Below are 20,626 nucleotides of genomic sequence, written 5' to 3'. Positions count from 1 at the left end.
GTGGCACCGAGCCAGGGACCCCACGTGGCCACCAGTGCCGGCACCGTCCCATTGTGCCCCGATATCTGCCCCGCGGTGACTGATCGATGGCCTGACCCCGGCACCTGTCACCGGGTGCCTGCGGCCTCCGGCGTGCAAACAGCCAGCGCGGCGCGGCCAGGGTGACGATTTAAGGCCACATCGCACCATGGCAGGGCAGGAGACAGCGGCTCTGGCCCCGGGCTGGCGGTGGGGATCAGGAGAGGTGAGCATTCCCTGCACGGCCCCACCATTGCTCCCCTGAACCGCACAGGAGCTCCAGCCATGCAGGCAAACCCCATCTGCTCAGGTGCCACCCAGCAGCCGCCAGCGCTTCTCGTCCCCCAGCCCAGGGGTAACCAGCTCCACCAAGGGGACCTGTTGGTGCCTGTACCTGCGCTGGCCTCCAGCCCAGCACCTGATCCCCAAAACCCCATGGCTGTTGTGCCCTGGGCTCCCGTGGCCTCCTGTGCCCAAGTCATCTTTACTCACCCTGTCCCAAAACAACTCCCTGTGCAGCCGTCCAGAGCCCAGGACAGCCCAGCCCCAGAATAAACCCAGCAGCGACCATCCCAGGGCCAGGGAAGTTGCTTGCTGCTCTGCTGGAACAGGAGGTGTAGCAGAGCAGTCCCTGGGAGAGCGTTCCCACATCCCACAGCTCAGCACAGGAAGCCCGTGGGGATGGAGGTGTTCTTCCCAGGGCTGGGGGCTCCACTGTCTGCAGGACCCCCCATCACTACACCCCGGGTCGGAAGCCGTGCAGACCCCCCCGGCCCCGTTACCTGGCTCCCGGTGCAGTGGGCGGTCAGAGGGGCAGCATCCGCACTGTGGCAGCGCCGGGGGGAGCAGCCTCTTCTATGCCGGCTGTAACGGAGCCGGATTAGCCGGCAGAGGAGGATCCCTTACAGCAGCGGGAGCCGGCCCACTTCGCCTTTCCCAGCACCTGTTCCTGCTGGAGCCCGTTCAAAGGACACGCCACTCTCGCCTGTCCCCCGTGGGCTGGGGACACGCAGACAAGGGGCAGGGGCAGGGGCAGGGATGGACTTGCCTCCTGCTCCAGCACAGCACCACAGGGAGGGCTGGCACTGGACACAGTGGCACCCCAAAACCATCCCATGGGGGTGGCTTGGGTGAGCTGGACAGGGTACAGGAGGATAAGGCCCTCCAAGGTGCCCACGGGTGACACAGAGTGGCCACTGGGCAGCCCATGGGGATGGTGGCCAGGAGCAGCTGGTGATGGTGCTGGTCCCTGTGCTGGTGAGCTGTGGCCAGCTCTGCCCACCGGCCCTTTGGGAGAGGCTCCAAAGGACCCTGTGCTCTGTGGGGATGATGCGGCACCTCTGGGCACTGCCACTGGGCCGTGATGAAGGTGACAGCAGCTGGGAACCGGGCACTGGCCAGTGGCTGCAGCCTTCCCTAGGAACCAGTTGAAAGACTTATCTTCTGCAAAATCAAGTGTTTTGAGAATCAGGGAAAGAAACAGAGGAGCTGGGGGCTCCAGAGGGATTGGGCTGTGTGTATGGGTGCTGCACAGGCATTGCCAGCTCTTTCTGGGGTGCTGCACCCCTGGACTCACCTCAGACACTGCACGGGGCTGAACCCTGGCATTTGCTGGAGGAATGTGACTTTCCCCAGGCCCAGGCTGGCCAGGTGCCCCTGTGGAGGCTGAGGTTGTTACCCTGGGCTCCTCCAGCCTCAGCCACTGCCAGCTGCCAGCCTGGTCCTGCCTCCCAGCTCCCCACCCTACAGCCACACAAAGCTCAGGTCCTGCCAGACACCAAACCTTGCTTTTCTCTCTCCTTAGTTTAAACCTTACCTGTGGCAGGGCTGGAGGCTACAGCAGCAAAGGAGGTGGGGAGGCTGCCCTGGCCAGAGCCATCCATGATGGAGCTGAATCAGTGCCACCAACAAGCAGCAGCAGCCCCCCAAGAGCAGTGCTCACTTTGCCTGCAGCACTTCTCAGGAAGACCGACACTGCTGGCAGTGCTGCTGCTCCACATTGACAAATCCCAGCTCCCAGTGAGCCACCAGCATCCATGTGCCACAGCCTGGGGTCAGACTTTGCCAGTGGTTCACATGTGGCATTGAAATTGAGAAGAGCCAGGATGGGAGCACAGCTGTTCCTGTCCTTGAGGTGCTGCTGTCCCACCTGTCCCTGCCCTGGCCTGAAGCACCCACCATCAACACCTCAATGCAAGAGCAACACTTGCTCAGTGGGACACAGCCAGGAACTCCTGAGCAGATATGGAGCTGTCCTGCTCCAGCCTTCACAGCTGGGATTTGTGGCTTCAGCAAAGCCAACTCTTTTCCTGAAATCCATGGCAGGACTTGGAATGTGATGAACACCAGCAGGGATAATGCAGGAGCAGGCACACAGCTCCAGCTCACTGATGTGTTGATGCAGTTGGGTACAAGCAGAGGTTGGAGCTCCACCAGCAGCCACAGTTCTTGGTGACAATGACACACATGCTGCCCAGCCCTGGCACAGCCACCACTCCTGTGATGAGTGAGAGTCCCCCACCTTGGCCTCTGCAGGGCCACAGTCAGCAATAACTGGCCAGATGCTGTGCCTGGCCAGCGGGGCCTCTGCCCATCAGCTGTCATCGCCAACATACAGTTAGGAATTGCCTCTCTCCTCCTCCAGCTGGGCTGCCAGGCACCTGGAGGCCACCAGCGTCACTTCAGGCACATACTGCCACCACTCCGCCAGCCTTTGGCTCTGCACCCTCCTGGTAAACCCGAGGTGGAAGAAGCACATCCATGCCCAAGCCCATGAGCCAAAGCCATGCCCCACAGCCCCCTTGGAGCTCTTGGTGTGGTGGACACTGGGATAAAATTCTCCAAGGAGAGCAGGAGCAAGCAGCTGGACACCAGCCAGCCTTCCTGGGATGCTTGCAATCTTCCACGCTCCCTGGGAGCAAGGTTGGTCTGGGCACAAATCCCTGGCACAAGGTGAGGAAGCAAAGCCCTGGGCATGGGTATTGGGCAGCCATGGCTTTCCAGAGGCAATGGTGGACCATGGTTTGGCATTACCACAGATAAAATTCATTTGTGGGCAGAGAGAAATAGGCTGAAATCAGACCTTTGGGAAGAAGGAATTGTAGATTTGAAGGGCAGTATCTGTTCCACCCCAGGATTTCAGATGCCTTGGTCCAAAACCATGGGCCCAAGGAGCAGCACAGTGCCCTGGGGCTCTGCAAACCAGCCACCACCCAGGCTTCTCAGCCTGGGCTTGGGTTTTTTTTTTCTCCCTTCCCATTCAGGAACTTAAGCCAGAGCCTACATTGGCTGCAGCTGGGAAACAGCCTGTCCTGGGGCTATCTGGCAGCGCCTCAAGCACGCTGTTCCCTGGCGACGCCGTTGTCACAACTGCGGCAGCACACTTTAACCTTTACGTTTACCCTGGGAAGGGAGGCTCTGCGGGGCCAAAGCCGGCCCATTCCCGGGAAACCCGACACCCCAGCTAAATCGAGCGGCAGGGAAGGCTGAACAACATCCCCACCTGAATCCCAGCCATGCTGCTGAAACACAAACCAGCTGGGCTGTCTGGCTTAACTGCTTCCATCAGAACCAGGGCTTCCACCACGCTGCCATCGTGTCGCGACAGGTGTCAGCAAGGTGATGGGGAAAGACAAGGAAAAATCCCAACATCATCAACAGAGCATCCAGAGTCATGTGGCCACCAGCAGCAACACCAGGACCTGCCCAGATCCAGGAGTTCTTGCCAGGTTCAGGCCAGGTCACACAAGCAGTTGCAAAGTTTCCCAGTGGAGACAGAAGGGAGAAACAATGCTGTGATCTGAGAGCATCAAGCCTTTTCATAAGAATTCATTCACCAGATAATTTGATCTTGCAATCAACATGAAAGTCCAGGAAAACATTGGCTGCCTTAAGCTCCAGCCCTAGTCCGTGTTCAGCAAATTATTTTGATAACAAATTGAGTACAGCCCAACTCAAGAGCAGAGGAAGATTTTGTGCCCAGATCTCCTCTCTCCTCCAAACTCTTGCTCTCTAGGCATGCACATAAGGGTGATGAGCTTCGAGTACTGGAATACAAAAACGTGTTTGCAAAATCCACACAGAGAGCACAGATTTTACATCAGTTTCTCAACCTGCCCTGACTCTAAAGGGAAGTGTTGCAACAGCACATAGTTAAATCCCAGGCTGTTGCTCTCATCCTGTAAATTTGTTCTCCACAGCAGAAAAATCACCTGCCACCATTTTCCTGCTGAAGCCTTGGCCAAATTTCATCCTCTCCAACATCCAGCTCCTTCAGGACATGATTTTATACTTTGTACACTCGAGCAGTTTTCCCACCATGTCACCACTTCCCTCCTAATTAAGGCAACAGGTCCCACAGCCCAGCCCGTGAGAACCTGGTGGGTGACTCCAAGCTCATACAAACACCCCAGAGCCTTGGAGGCGCAGCTGCCTGAAGCTCCTGCCCCTGTTTGCAGTGGGGAATACAAGAGGCCATGTCTGGGGAAAGATGTAATGTCTTTTATTAGTCCCAAATGATACCATTGGGGAAAAAATACTGCCAAGCTGTCAGGCACACAACCCCTTCCTCAAGGCAGAAGAGGCCATGTAGGGCCATCAGGGAAATCCAGCTGCTTCATCCTTCAGGGCTTGGTGGCTGCTCCAGTTCCACAGCCTCATGATCCTGCTTGCCTTCACATTCTTCAGCAGCTCATCATCATTCCAGCTTCCCCCTGACTCATCATAAATATTTGCTGCTTCTGCTGCCCACACGCTGCCTTCTCCAGAGCTGGCACTCGAGGAAAAAACATCTGAGGTTCTGCGATGTCCCCAGCCGGTAGCAGATCACAGGGAACAGCCCCACCATGACAGAAATGGGGTTAAGGCAGACAGCAAATTGTCAAAGCAGCAGGGACAGCAGTTTTTTCTGGCTGTCCTGTAACTCTCAGCTCAGTTCCACAGGGCTATCAGCAAAGTCAGAAAAATGTGGCTGAAGGCAGACTGGGTGATTAGATCAAACTTTTGGGCCAACCTCTGCCACAGCTACACAAAGTTCCTCAAGAGAAGGGAAGGAAAAGCTGAAACTTGAGCAAAATGGAGCCATGTCTGAGCTCACTGTTTCCAAGAACCCACACTGGCATGGGGTCATTCATCCTTCAGTACCAACATACTTCCCCAAGCCTCTCATTCTCCAGCTCCTCAGTTACTAACTGCATAAAACTTTCAATTTTTTTTGATGAATCCTTGTATTTCACTGTGGGTGGTTTTTCCTCTTTTAATCCCAGCACTGAAGTTTGAGGCTGGTGCTCTTGGAAATGCTCCCATAGAGACCCCAGCTGTTCTGCAATGACATCTCTTGAGCATCACACTTTTTAGGATAATTTTTGCAGAAACATCATCCCTCGGGTCCAATAAATGTTCATCTTGGAATTTAGGTCTCTAAGGACTTTCTTCCACTGTTACCCCTCTCAATCTAGGAGTAAAATAGCAGTTGCTTGATGCACTTTGGCAAGAATGAGACAACACCTCTAAGCACCCCCTTAGGTGGAATCTAACACCTACTTTGAACTCTCTTTTTCACCCAAAAATCTGAACAAAAAGCTACACACTCTGGGAATACTTCTTCAACAGTATCCCAGTTCAGAAGAAATGAAAGCAAATGCTTTCCATAACCATCAAATAACCAAGTTTGTCCAGTTAGGACAAATTAATTCTAAATTTCCATTTACCTCCCCCTACTAAGCAGCACAACAGTAGCAAGCAGCTCTGCTCAGGGGTGTGAGCAGGTATTTCAGCAAAATGTAAAGGTAAGAAATCAGAGCACAATACAAAGTAAGAAATAATTATTACAACTTTAATCTAGATGTGTCCACTCTTCATAATGCCAGCAGCTTTGTCCTCCAGCACATTTGAGCACTTGGGCTATGTTTAGTTCTGCTCACTGCCCAAACTAGCCAGAGATGCTGATGGCTCTGTAGCCAAGAGACCTGCACTGGCAGAAGCTGGGGCAGCAGCTCACAGCAAGTCACTTGCCAGACAAATGGCTCCCCAAACAGGACTTCAGTTATAAAACAGCAAGATGGTTTAATACTCTAATATACACAAAGAATTACTTTTAAGTGTGGGCAAGATTTATATTTGTGTTCATCTAAACATCAACAAGGAAGGCCAGACCCGCGCTACACTGGCTTGAAGGAACCTCACTTAACGCAATTCAAGCTAAATGGAGACTAAAATGCTAAAAAACAGACACTTGAAAATAGCACTTAGTGTAAAAACATAAGACAGCTCAGCCAGACACACACATCTGTGTGGCCAGTCTTTATCAAAAGCTCTTCTGCAGGAAAGGGCTTCGGCCCACTAGCCAGAGACAGCGAGCAGATTAGGAATTTTTATTTAGCTGTATGCAATATCAAAACTTGGTTTAGTCTCTAGAGAACATGGGGTCTATATACACAGCAAGGCCAGGAGGCAGTGCTGAAATGCAATGGGCTCAGGTGGAGTTTAACTACTCAGTACAACAATGAAACCAAGCATAGGAGTTCAGACCGAGCAGTCATGGAAAAACAATTGCTCCCTCTCTCCTAACCAAGGGAGTGGAGAGGGATGGGATCTCCCAGCAGTTGTCAGTGGATGCTCATCAGCATCGAAACCTGTCTGAGAAGTTGGGAGACTTTGGCACGGTCAGTGGTTGATGACTGGACTTCACTTCTAGGCTGCGGTATTTGCGTATTGGGTTCGCCTTGTGAACCTGTGGAAAAATAAATATAAGCAAGGGTAAAATAAAGCAAATGGCTGCCCTTATGATGAAGCTGAAATTTGCAGGTGAGCTGTGGATGAGGTGAAGGCAGGCATCTGCCTGAGACCACCACACAACCCTGGGCACTGGAGTGAGGTAGTGGGAAAATGCACAGCACAAGTTGGGGTTGTGGGTTTTACTAAGATCATTCTGCTTTGATAACTACACATGTGCAGCTCCAAAACTCAGCACAGCTGCCTTCTTTGTTTGCATGGTTTTGTAGGTTTGGTTTTTTTAAACAGTTGTGAAGTTAGTGAGTCATCAATTTGCAAAAGGGAACCTTGAAAAGGCAGTTTTAGCACAGCTCAACTGTGACATTAGCTCCATAAGGATATTCCCACATTCCTTTGGGTTACTTTATAGCCCTTGCCCAGAAACAGCTCACTTACCATTTCTTGTCTTAGCTTAGCAACTTCTTCCTTTTCACGCTCCTCTTGTTGCTGCCTGATCTGCTCCTCATACTTCTCCCTTAAGGCTTCTGCTTCTGCCAATCGCTTTTCAAATTCTTGCCGTTCTTTTGCTCTTCTTTCTGTTGCCAGCTCAAAGCTTTCAGGAACTACAGAACCAGAAAGGCTCTCTAAGTTTAGAAATAGAGGAGATAACATTGGTTCAAAGACAGTCAGGTAAAGCAGAGCAGCACTAATGTCAACGGAAGCCTCCCTTTGGAGAGCTTCCCCTTGGCAAGGGTGGTTAGGAGATACCTCCAGGCTTCAGGAAAAGAGAAAACTCTACTCCCAGACGTGAGCAGTGTTAATGCAGACGTCACCCCGTCATGGGTGTTCTCATGGGAGGGAGCAAGCACACAATTGTTAGTACAAACAAGCTTTTCGCTGGTTTTATGCTCTACAAATCTCAGCCTACCCAAGCAGTAGATGCCTTCATCTCACTAGAAACAGGAGGGAAAGAGTGACAGCGCTGCAGAAATGCCAGCTGTCTCTGCAGGGAGCTCCTCACATTCTCAGTACCCTTATCCTGAGCTGGCACACATCAATCATCTGCCAATTGCAGCAGGGCTTCTAAATACAGCTGCCATGCTGGAGCAGGACAGGGGGGTGGAGAGGAAATCCCCCTGCTGCCAGGGGACACAAGCTGTTAGGCAATTAGTTGATTAAATGCAAGGCACTATTGGCTGTGCTGATGAAGAAGAGGCAACAGCCAGAAAAAACATCACTTAATTGCCTCAGTTCTGAGCTATCAGCCAAGCCCGTGTAGCAAGTACTTGCAACTCTACCTGATAGTGTCCTATGCTCCTTTTTGGGCACAAAAGGCTCCTGGTACACCACTGTGTTGGGACGAGCTTTAAAACATGCTGCCTCTTTCTGTCTTTTCAAGTCTTCTTCAAGCTGCAAGAGAAGAGAGCATGTCAAGTGCCAAGCAGAAGAAAGAGACCATCTCCCTGTGACCCAGACTCCAGCACTCCCTACACTGGAAAAGCCATGCTGACTTAGTCAAATAATTTCCATAGAAAATTATATTAAAGCCAAAAATTGGTGTCACTTGTTGCCTGACAGTTGCTTTGCCAAAAAATAGCCTGAAGAAAGTTTCAGGTGTCCACAGACTTCACATGAGAAAAGCAGTATATTATTTATGTGACAACTTCCTGGAGATAGCAAAGAGATTCAGCTGCACAGAGCTGCTGCTTAGAAAATGCCCCACAGCTGTTTTTACAATTGTGGTAAATCCCATCATTTACCATTAAGCGAGAAAAATAAAAACAAACCATTGGCCAATCCTTAACCCAACAGCACAAGTCTCATGCCAAGTACAGAAAAATTCCTTGCTCCAACTCAGCTACTGATTCACTTCGAGGACAGTTTCTCTAGTCAACCACAACTCCACCAGCTAATTTAAGTCTGGTCATTCCCATTACCCTTTTCATCCCACCTGCTGTTTCCAGCTCTGGAGCTTGGCAGCTCCCCGTTCATCCACATGCAGATGGAATGGTTCAGGCTGAGTTGGAGTTTTGACCTTCTTTTCTGGCAGTTTAATTTCATCAAAGTAAGGCAGAGGCAATGCTTTGAACTTTGGCACCTGAAATAAACAACTCAAAATATTTCTTGTCCTTTCCTTGGAGGTTTAATAGACAACAGCAAATCCTATCACACTCTTTTTACTGAAGGAGTGGAATCCAAGGTAGCTTTTGATTCTTACCTCTTCCTTCTGTAGTTCTTCTATTTTTTTCTCTTTTTGTATTTGTCGCTCTCTGTCCCGGGCATCGAAAGAGAAGGGGCAAACCTCCACATGCCTCTGCTCTGGCATTTTGGGTTTGAAGGGCACTCCATAATGTGGCACAGGATTAGCTTTGATCACAGACACTTCCTCTTTTTCCTAAAGGGATATTAGGATTAGGATCTGATTTTTTACTTTTGTATAGGCTGCAACTCCTGCCAAGCAAAGCCACAAAGAGCTTTGAATGAGCTCCTTTGATAAGGAGCACAGCAGGGTCACACAAAAAGTGGACATTGCAAAAACTAAGAATCCAAGAAGTACCAATTTACTGGCATCCTGAACCACAGGCCCAATTCTTCCTTTTATGAAACCACTCTCAATTCTAGTACTCATTCAAATTAGACTGTAATTATTTAATATCCTCTTGATAAGGAGGAAAGGAAGAACGATGTGAAGCTTTCAGAATCCTGCTCCCCACCTCAGGGAGAAGAAAGGTCATGTGTAATATCTGCCTTCAGTGACAGAATAGGGAAGGATGAGAAATCTAAGCAGTTCACCTTCCTCATTTATAGCAGCAACACCTCAGAAACCCTCATCCGTGCCCTAGCATTGAAATGATTTCATTTTTAATGAGAATTCAGTTTCTGTAAAATGAGTAGCAATAACCAGACTGTTTCAAGTGAATTACACAGACAACCACTGGAGGAACTGCTCACAGAAGGGAAGGAAGGGGCTTCCAGTCCCAAAGCATCCCACCCACATCCAGAGGCACGGCAGGCACTGCAGTGAGAACTGGGCCTGGCTCCAGCCTCATCACAACTGTTACCTTTTCCTCCTCTCTGCCAGACACACGGGTCCTGCTTCTCAAGGTAAAGGCTGGAGACTTGGGGACTGTAACAGGAAGTGCTTTCTTCTCTGGAACACCCTGTTCAGAAAAGCCAGTAACAAGTTACCCAAGTTACCCAAGGCCAAGTGCCAAGAAAACGCCTCGGAGAAACAACCTGACAGCACAGGATGTACCTACTGCGGTTCTTACCTAATGACAGACACTGTTTACTGAGATCATTAAACACATAATGCAACATAGCTGCAAACATTTTGAAGCTCATTGCCACCAATTCCCAAGCCTGGGTGTTATTAAACTTACCACAACATCCTCCAGGATTTTTGTGGGACATGGCCTGGAATGGAATTCGAAGCGCTCTTCCTCCTGCTGCTTCTTACTCTCACGCTCCTGAATCCTTTTTTCTATTTCCAGCTGAAAGCCAATGGGTTGGGTGAGCTTCTTCACAGGGGGTTTCTTGGGCAGGAGTGGCCCACCCTCAAAGATTTTATGATTGACTTCTCGTGCTTTGAATTTGTACCTATGCAGGAACAATGGAGACAGTCACCAGTTGTACATTGTACGTTAGTGTGCAGCTCTAGTTAGCAATTCTTCCTTTGCCTTCAAAGCAGCAAGATTAATATGGAAAATCTTATGGATTGTTTTCCTAGAAATAAAAACCTTTGCCTACAGGCAAGTTTTGAAGTGCATGCAGGCTGCATTGCTATATTGGGTTTGCTTTACTAAGCTGTACTCAACCCAAGATCAGCTCTCCTAAGAGCATGTTCTTCAAAATGAATTGTTTATATTTCACTCCCCTACAATCAGAGCTAAAGAATTATGAGCAACCTAAAGGAATCTCAACGGTGTGTGCTACTCATTCTTTCACACAAAAAGGGCATTCCAGAGAAGTGACATTTTGGTACCTGAAAAATATTTCCAGTGTGGTAAAATCATCCCCTGGAGGACTAGAGCAAGCCCTTACTTACTGTTGAATTTTCTCTACTTCCTCTTCTTCTAACTCTGCAGCAGTTTTGCAGGTGACAGGTCTCAAGCGATGCTTTGTTCGCAGCACTGGTGTTTTGGGGTGGGTGGGCCGAGCCTTCACTGGCTTTTTTGAAACTGAGCCTACAAATTCAAGTCACAGAGACCAGCAGTTAATGGCAAGGCCTGCAACAATCACAGGCCATTTGCTCAGAATAGTCAAAGCATCTCTTGCTCTACCACCAATGTCTGTGGACAAAGCCAGGACAACTCACCTTCCTCAGATTTCCTGCTCCTCAAATGGTAACGAGGGGGTGTGCGTTTTTGGAATGCTTCTACCTGCTCAGCAAAGGACACATATTCTGTCGTGGCTTCTTCAAGTTTTCTTTTGTTTCCCTGAGACAGATTGAAAGGTTTGGGGACAGTGTGTCCCTTTGGCATTCGCACCTGGAGACAGAAAACCACAGTCAGTATGGCCAGGAGGTTTTGATGACATTTCCTTTCCCCTGATGCACACTATTTGAACCTTCCTCTCACTGCAAAGAAGATAACACCTCGCATTAAGCACAAGTGTTAACAGTCTGAAAATGCACAAGTTATATTGGGAAACTGTATTGAGCAGATTAGAGCACAAAGCGGTATGACTGGAAGATCTGACATTAAAGGACTCCTTTTTCCACAAGGTTCCTTTGGAGCCTTGTGGCAACACAGACACACGGGAAGTCTGCAGTCACATTTGCACAACACCTGCCTCCTGTGGTAACCTCTCTGTGGGAATCAGCCCAAACATTGTACAAGGAGCAGAGAGATGATGGCAAGAATCAGTGAGCTGAGTTCTGGCAACACTCTGGCTCTCACCGGAGAAGGGGGATGCTTCCTCAGGACTGCTGCAAAATCCAGCTCCTTGTACTCGTTCCCAGGCTGGCTTTCTACAGTCTGTTTAATTCTATTCTCCGTGCAGAAGTGGAAATTAATTGGCTTTGTTACTTGACCAACAGGTTTCTTCATGGGTTGTCCTAAAGAAAAAGAACATGTAAGGACTGGAGGACTTTTGCTGTGGGGTGCAATTTGTGGAAATAAAAAAAAGCATTTAATTTCTAACAACTAGGTAAATTTTTAGAGAACTCATCTTTAACATTTCAAAACGTGGCATAACCCAAACCCACCTGTTTCCAGGCAGTTTAGGAGCTGATCTACATTAAATGGCTCCTAGTATTTACTGCAAAGTCTGAAATGCTTGTTTTCAAAGGTACTTGCACAGCTCTGTGCAGCACTCTCCAACTGAGCCCAATGCAGCTTCATTCAGCAATTCAGGCAGAGCCCACCTGTTCCAGCAATAGCTGCTTTCAGAGACTCCTCGTTCTTCTTCCGCAGCTCTATAACCTCCTGCTGCAACTGCTGCATCTTTTCCAGCTCCTGCTCCTCTGTACTCTTTGGCTTGCTAGAAGGTTTAGTCCTCCTGCATAAGGACATTAAAAACTAAGATATGCTTTTCTGCTTCCCTGGTTATTAACATGATGTTTGTGCAAGGAACATGTTTATGTCCAGCCTCACTGCAGGAGCATCACAGTTTATAAAAACATCCTCTTTAGAGGAGATCTGCTTGGGTTTTGTTTGTTCAAGTGATCTCACAGCTAGCTGCTATTCTGCAGACCCATATGCTGTGTGCATTCTTGATCCATTAGGAAGAATAACTTTTTCCTCAAAAGAAAAGCAAAAGCTTTTCCATGCAGAGGTTCAGTTGGTGAAGTACATTTCATCCTAATATTGTTGCCTTGACCCAGTGTTTACTAAATGTGATACCACCACATGCTAAGTTGAAGCTGAAAACACACAGCCAGGACTGTCACCTAAATCAACTGTGATTAGCACACAAGTCACAAGAAAGCCACGTACTTCAACATTGTTGGCGTGGAGGGCATGGTCTGTTTGCTTTTCCCTCTCCCTGGAGAGATGTTAAGATCCTGCAGGGGCTCTGCCTTTGTGGATGTTTCTGTCACCTTCTCTGTGCTACTAGAACTAAGAGAAAAAAGTTGTTAGGGCAAACCCCTTGAAGTAACTGTATTCTAAATAAGTTACCACTTGCAGCTTTCACCACCATGCATAACATCCCAACACCTGGTGAGGTCTAAGGTATGCCAGGCTGGCCTTACCTCACCCCAGGCCCAGGTATAGACCATCCAGCTTTCTTTGGTACTCTAAGGCTGCAGAAGGGAAGATGAATTACTGAGTTTTTGGAACTTTTCTGGAGAAGGGAGGTACACTGTAGACCACTGAGATACAGCAGTGCCTCAAAGAAGACACTTCAATTTCCTGACCTCAAGCTTATCACCATATGATACTTTAGTGGTTAAGTTAATTTGAGAAGTATTTTGGCTGTGACTCTTTCATAGCTAATGACTGCCTGATGACTTCCAGATGGATAAGTTCAGACAAATTTAAAGCTGACAGACACCAAGTAAGAAGGTGAAGAAGCCCATGCTTATTTAATTCACATCTCCACCTCTAAACAGAGCAATTCCTTCAGCATTTACAGCCATTCATGAAACCAGTATCAGAAACCAGTTCCAGCCACTACCCCCTAACCTTCTTGTAAGAACTGTCTCAGACAAGCAGAAACCCTTTCCAAAGAAATAGTTGTAGCCCTTTTCCCAGCCCTAAACAGGAGGACTTGGATGACATACAGTCTCATTTTCTTCGAGGGTGGAACATCTTCCTTATTATCCAGGGTATTAGTAATTCTCTCTGCTTTGATTCTGCCTGGCTGCTTGCGCTGCTGGGTCTTCCCCTGCTTTGTAGCCAGTCTCCTGCCTGGTCTAGAGTAGAACAGAAAGCAGAAGTCAGTTTTCCCACACATCTGAGGACACACCTGACCTGGATAACACATTTATGTCAGTGCATCCCCTAACTCCACCGCACAAATTGTGTTTGACACAACAATCCAAAGGCAGCATGATTTATTAAAGTTTAACAATCCATAAGCTAAACATTCTTTGCTATATATGAGCATGCAGAGCTTGCATTCATATCAAGAATGAGTTCTGCCCAAGTCAGGCAGATATAAACAAAGAAACTTTATAAGCCACCTCAGTTTCAGATATCCTCACATTCCAGAATCTCCTGGTGCTGCCGAGTCTCATTTGACAAGTATGTGAGACGCTGCATTACATTTCCACCCTAGAGACTGCCCCTCCAGCTTAGCCAGCAGATCAGATGTCCCAGTGCACCATCTCCATGTTGGAGAACTCCAGCCCCACAGGATGCCCCAAGAACAGCTTAGAACTGCAGATCCTGAGAGCAAGGGCCTGCTTAGTTACACCATCATCAATCATTGTACAAACTGAACACAAATATTTTACCTCTGAGGGGCCTCTACAGGGGCAGCAGCTCTCCAGGTTGCCAGGGATGCGACGATATTCTGAGGGACCGTGTTGACCTGGGCACATTCTGCTTCCCCATCATTTTCACCTGAGAAAGGGGCAAGTGTCAGCTTATCTGTATGCATATACACAGAACAACAACAAGTAAAACCACAGGAGACCTTGCAGATAAGAGTTTATGAAGATGACCCCACAAAAACCAGACAGAGGCCTTTCCATTTTGTCAGTGAAAAGCAGGTAAAATTTATTTATTCCCTCCCTGCCACACCATGCCAGCTTACTCATTGCTACTTCTTGTGATGGGACAGAAGACAGAATAACATCAGGCTTTGAAAAAGCAGGGCTGCAGTGTGAGACCTTTGCCAGATTTTCTGCAGGAGGGACATTCTCCAGATTGGCTTTTTCATCTGTAAGGAGAGAACGACTTTCACTATACACACTGTTAGGAATTGTTAAAAATACCCCAGAATATCATTATGAGGTTAGCAAAGGCAAGTTACAGATGAAAAAATTTAAATACAAAAAAAACAGAATAAAAGAAAACCCATGCATGATGAATTATGCAGTTAACATCATGATTAATGGGCACAGAAGCCAGGCCCAAAACAAGGATCAGGCCAAGGTGTCATCCAACAAGAAAATATCTCAAGGAGTTGGAAGCAACTTACCAAACCAGGAGTCTGTATTGTGCGCATCATCCTCATTCAGAGTTGCAAAATCGATGCAGATATTTGGGACATCAAAAGAATAACGGGATTCTGACTTAGACATCTTCACAGCACACAGTCCCCAGGAGTCCTCTGTCTGCACCTCTACAACCCTTAAGACAACAACAGGGAATCAGTGGAATCATCCCACACCCCTCTTCCTCTGCAGAGTTTCTAGGGACAGGCATTGGGACATCCCTCCTTCTTGCACTTCACACCTTTGGGCAGAACTCCTCATGAGAAATGAAGAGTTTTATTCTACTGCTGATCTGCAAAGCTAAGGATATTTCACCACTGTCAACATTTGCAGGTTCAAAGCTATCAGAAAGATTAAGTTTTGACTGGATTTTTTTTTTGTACCTGTGGGTGCCAGAATTGTATTTTTTAAGGAGTAAAGTAAAAAGCTTTTCCAGAGAGTGATTGATTTCCACTTCTTTCCCTCACCACACACAAAGAAGAGTTCTTACTCTTACAAGATTTACAAACCTGATGAGATTCACTCCAGAGCACTGCAATGCAATGCACAGCCTCTCTCTCTGAAGGGCTACAAAAAAGAACTAATGACACAAAGCTGCTCCTCTATATAATAAATTGATTTTCAAAGCAGGAAGAGGGTTCTGTAGAACACTGTAACTGGGCAAACAGTCAGAAGGAAGGGCAGTGTCAGGCCCTCTTGCATTCCTTAGCACTAGCCCAAGGCTGGCCAGGCTATAAACAAACTGAGCACTGTGACCCATGTCAAACAGTCCCTGCAGTTAATTAATGAAGCACTGACAGCAAGAGGAGTCCCTGTGTCAACAGGTGATATTAAACTCAATGGAACAGGAATAAAGCCAGTGACAAAGTTATAAACCCTGAAATTATACAAAACCTTCTTGCAAAGGTGCTTTTGTGACGCCTTGAACAGCTGTGAGGCAAAGCCCACCAGGATGTTATAAAACACTCCCCAAGGAAACCACCTGAACTTTGCTTTTATGAATCCAAGCAATTCCAAACCAGCATATTCCTAACCCACAGAGCTTCAGCCCTTAACCATCTGTCTAAGCAGACCACACATGGTTCAAAACCCAGATGGTGTTCCTCAATAAATAAGAAAATGGTCAAGAGTAAAGCAAAGCAGTGTTTAGGGGGTACCATGCTGGTCACAACCACTGGCCCCTGAGGATGGGTGCACTGAGAAGCCTCCAGCTTCCCAGAGCAGAACTGTGATAGTTAAAGGCAAGAATGTCATTAGAGAAGCACCAGCTACATGGCTGGGAAGATGTCAAGGTAGGGTCCAAAGAAGGCAAACAGAAGAATTAGAGCCAAAACCAACTGTAACTGAGCTCGAGACACGGCTGGAATCAAATGCTTTCCTACTGCCCTTAATCAAGATAGAATTTCTGTCAACACTTTAGACTTTTTTAAAAATCAAATGCGTCATCTGCATTCTCCCCTCACCCTCTCCAGTCAGAGTCAGAGCTCTGGGCATCATGTTTCACAGCTACTTGTGCCCACTGCTACATTGCTGCAGTTTGCAGCTTTTTACTGAGTAGAGCCCATATTCCATAGTGTCACCACCCTCATCATCAACCTCACTGCTGACCCCTTCTCTCTCCCCTCTATCCCACACAGAAGAGAATAGTCAGGCAAAGAAAAGGATTGTACCACTGCCTCAGTTTCATACTCTGTGTCTTGAAAGAGACAACAGGAAGATAAAAGTTATTCTGACTGAACTTCAGAAAGTCCATTTCAGTCAGATGAACTCATGGCATCTGCCTCTCAAATCCCTACATATCCTCCAAGTCCTGCCTGGAACAGGACTGATGGTGAAGCAGCAGCTCACTGAGAGGCATCCTGCTCCTCCACCCACCGACTCAGGCTGGGACAGGGATCAGCCAGGAATGCTCTGGTGATTTATCACTCCTGTGCCCACCACAAGGCATCTGCAAACCCAACAGGCTCTGCCAAGCACAGCCCAACACCCGCTGCCCACTCCCTGCAGGCATTTTCAAACACCCCATCGTGATTCTGACAGCACAACCACATTTATCTCAATCCAAAATTCTTTCTCTCCACCGCAGCATTCATCCACCGGAAGGGGAGGCGTGGAAATTTTCCCTCATTAATAGGGACGATCCCTAATTAGCAGGCAGTGCGTGCATTTCCCAAGCGTGACTACAGGCACGCTGTAATCCTACACAGCTCGGCGTGGATTTAAAGCATGACCCTGCTCTCCCCCACATCCATCACCTCCTGCGTCGACACGGGTGTCTGCAGCCAGCCAGCCGGGGAACCCTCACCCCCGTTCTGCAGGATCAGCTTTCACCTGGTTTGCAAAGCTGCTGAGGCAGGAAAGGAAGATCTGATCTTCTCTCCTGCAAAAAGACCCCAAATTCCTTCTATAAATGACTACTTAATTAAAACCTTCATTTGCTTTCTAGGTCTGCTCTCTCACTGACCTAAACGTGCCTCCAGAGCAGCACAGCCATATCCACAGGGAGGAATAAGCAGTGGGCTCCTCTGGACATCAGGTTTCTTTTGAGTAACTACACTTTGGCACGTTCCAGAAGAGTGCCTTGGCATGGTTTAGATTAGTTAGCTTTGAAAAAGGATTACACTAAGTTGGAACAAGCATTCCTATCCCAGAATAAGACTGATCCAACAGCAAGTGCAATAGGTATTTTGGAATAACTTCACACCTCACTCTAATCCAAATTAGCTTTAAAATACTGACACAATTCCATCACAGATGTGTTCAGTGTCTTTGTCTCAATGTAGTTGGGAATTTTGTGCCAACAGCACAATTTGCCTGGACAAAGAAGCCTCCCAGCCATTTAGGCCGTGGTGCTGGAGAGGGAATGCAGCATTCCAAGATGAGAAATCAAGGACAGAGGGAGAAAGAATGAAAGAGTGTGGGCAAGTAGCAAGGACAGGATAGGGACACAGAAAGGCTGTGATAAGACAAGTAGGAATGGCTTCAAACTAAAAGAGGAGAGATTTAGACCGGATATTAGGCAGAAAATCTTCCCTGTAAGGGTGGTAAGGCTCTGGCAAGACCTGCCCAGAGAAGCTGTGGCTGCCCCATCCCTGGAAGTGTTGAAGGCCATGTTGGACAGGGCTGGTCCACTGGAAGGTGTCTCTGCCAGGAATGGTAATGGGAACTTGGAACAAGATAAGCTTTAAGGTCCCTTCCAACCCAAAACAGTCTGGATCCTGAGAAAGGCAGAGAGATCTGCTCTTTCTTGCCACCTTGCAACGTAGATAAGGCCCTGCTGAACTGGAGATGATGCCTTATCACAACACACCACTGGAGCTCCACAAGTTACAAATGTTACTTATGGCAAATCCTACGGGATCAAAAAGCACAATAAACAACAGACACACAAGAAGAGGCTATTCTAAGTTTCATCAGCAGATAAACACAAAGACAGCTGATCCACATGCCTCGGAACCCAAGACAGGCAACCAGGAATAAGCAAGAGAAGCTTCCCCAAGGCTGAGGCAGCTGCATGGGAATGTGGTCCAGCAACTCCAGGGCCTTCTGCAGGGCTTCAACACCAGCTGCCACCTAAACACAGGATGCTGCACTAACCAGGCAGCTTTAATTCAGCCTGGCAGCTTCTTCATTGCCCTGCAACCCAGAGCATTCTGTTCTTTTTATTGGGATAATAATCCAAAGGTCCCAGATGCTTTTCAGGGGTTAACACGTAAGTTAGAGCATCTCTGAAGCTCCAGTCCTGTCACAACAGTCTGGTGAGAACCATCCCACCACAAAGCCATCACCTGAACTCCCTCTGCATGACACTGACAGCCTCAGAAAGCCTTCATCCTTGCATTTCCCTGAGCAGGGTTAAGTGACCCTTCCAACACGCTCTGGATTTACAGCTTCTCCCTCCTCTCTCGTACACCCTACTCAAAGTTCAACCGGGCTTTTCTGCAGCACAGAATCAACAATGGATTCACCCATGTCCCCCAAAACGCTGCTGTTCCATCATTTAATGCTCAAATTGGGAGACAAAGCCTTTAACTATCGCCAGGTGAGAGCTGAGCCTGCAGAAAGCTCCGCAGACCACCCCGACCGGCAGCCAAGGCAGGGGAAAAGTGTTGGCACAGCCTTTGCTGCGCTAACGGCCCAGACCCGCCCCCATTCCCAAAAATAAACAGCCCTGACATCTCGTGCTCCCTAAAAAAGATCCCACAAGTTTCAGAAGACATGAAGATGGGACATTCTAAGAATAGATGTTCAAGGAAAATAAAATTATTTTTAGCTAGCACAGCCTTAACTAATTGTTACATTAAGTTGAAGGTCCTCTAGCTTAAAAAAAGCCCCGCATAAAAATAGCTCCCCTAAAGTTTTTTTTTTTCTGTTACTTGGGCCCGGTTTTGCCTGGTTTGCTTCCCTCCTTTCCCTGGGAAGCGGGATTTGGACTGAAAAGAAGTTACAGAGCTTTCCGTCGTGAAATACACTGTTTCATCAGATTTCATGATTGTTTAAAGACTTAGAGCTTTATTTCACTGCCGAGGGACCCACCCCACCGTAAGGCACACGCCTGGCGCTGCAGTACCGGGAACCCATCCCCCCCACCACGGCAGCTCCTCCCGTTACCGACCGCGGGCTCTGGGCTCGGCTTCCACGGGGAACGAGGGGTTCGCAATCAGTCCCCGGGGCTCCGTTACGAGCCCGCCCGCCAGGCACCGTGACAGCGGCTCTGGCCACGGGTTGAGCGGCCGGAGCCGCCTTCCGCCTCCGTTTCCCAGCCGAGCCCTTGGTCCCCTTACTAATACCTGGGCTCGGAGAAGGCCCGGGGAACAGCCTCGCCACGGCCGGAGCGACCGACCAGATATAGGGAAGGGCCGTGGGTCGGAGAAAAAGGGGCGAGGCCAGGGGCGCCTGGCCGGTACCCCCGCACTCACCTCAGCAGCGCCGCCGCCGCCACTCCGCGCGGCGCCTCTGCCGCCGCCGTTAACGGATTTCAAACAGGGCTCGGCAGTCCGAATCTACCAATCAGCGCCTGGCACAGGCCCTTTGAGGCGCGCTGATTGGCTGGACCGCTTGAGGACCCGGATAAGCGGACGCTGAGCAATGCAGTTGCGCTCTCCCTGCAAAGCCTGACGGGAAATGTAGTACGTGCTTGCACGGCGCCACAATAACTGGGCGAGAACCGAACCATAACTCCCATAACGCACTGCGGGACACACCAGACCAATCAGAAAAGGTGATGCTTTCATTGTCGTTCTGGGCGGCCTATCAGCTGTTGGTGGGCGGGTCCCCGGAGCCAGTGTCAGCCGGTGCGGCCGCGGGCTGGGCAGGAGCTTACCGGAGCCGGGCTGTGGTTCTGCGGCTGTATCAGTGTCCGCTGCCCGGCTTCCATCCGCTGCTCCTCAGAAAATCAGCCTTTCTGACTGCTGGGCCAGGCTTACACCGCCTGGTAAAACTGGCTAGGTTTCTCGATGCTGTGAGGAAAAAGTGCCCTTTGCGCAGTGGCGTTATCGACCCCAAGTGCTGCATAAACGCGGCCTTGCAGAGGGATGGGTAGCCTTGTAGAGGGATGGGTAGCCAGGCGTTAACGGTGGGGCAGGCCCCGGCTGCCACTGGCGCTTTCACTGCTCCAGCACTACCCGCATAAACCTCCCCTCACAACCCCGCCATGGGCTCCCTGAGTACTGTGGAGACACAAAACACCCCACGTTAGTCCCGGACTGCTGTGAGGGGTTTGCAGCAGGGCCGTGTCCGCAGGGCGCGGTGAGAGCGGAGGCCTAAACTGACCCCGCAAAGGCCGGCAGG

The 20,626-nt window shown here is 49.1% G+C and overlaps 1 protein-coding gene across 1 annotated transcript; it reads right to left on the bottom strand.

Moving 5' to 3' along the window:
• Positions 1–5,995: 5,995 nt before the first annotated feature.
• On the bottom strand, positions 5,996–14,923 carry TPX2 (TPX2 microtubule nucleation factor; the record flags this gene model as incomplete). The annotated part of the gene is made up of 17 exons (XM_084217676.1): positions 5,996–6,748; positions 7,186–7,373; positions 8,028–8,139; positions 8,681–8,827; positions 8,948–9,124; positions 9,792–9,890; positions 10,113–10,329; positions 10,778–10,916; positions 11,048–11,219; positions 11,631–11,788; positions 12,098–12,231; positions 12,669–12,791; positions 12,926–12,976; positions 13,457–13,588; positions 14,132–14,240; positions 14,434–14,559; positions 14,821–14,923. 17 exons carry the CDS (start codon positions 14,921–14,923, stop codon positions 6,638–6,640), a joined length of 2,298 nt encoding a protein of 765 aa, XP_084073802.1. The 3' UTR covers positions 5,996–6,637.
• Between the last annotated feature and the right edge of the window lie 5,703 nt (positions 14,924–20,626).

The sequence above is a fragment of the Fringilla coelebs genome, assembly GCF_963513975.1.
Source record: "Fringilla coelebs genome assembly, chromosome: 18".
In the NCBI taxonomy this organism is placed as follows: domain Eukaryota; kingdom Metazoa; phylum Chordata; class Aves; order Passeriformes; family Fringillidae; genus Fringilla; species Fringilla coelebs.
The sequence above is the reverse complement of the archived record's forward strand: the minus strand, read 5'-3'. Positions and strand labels throughout refer to the sequence as shown.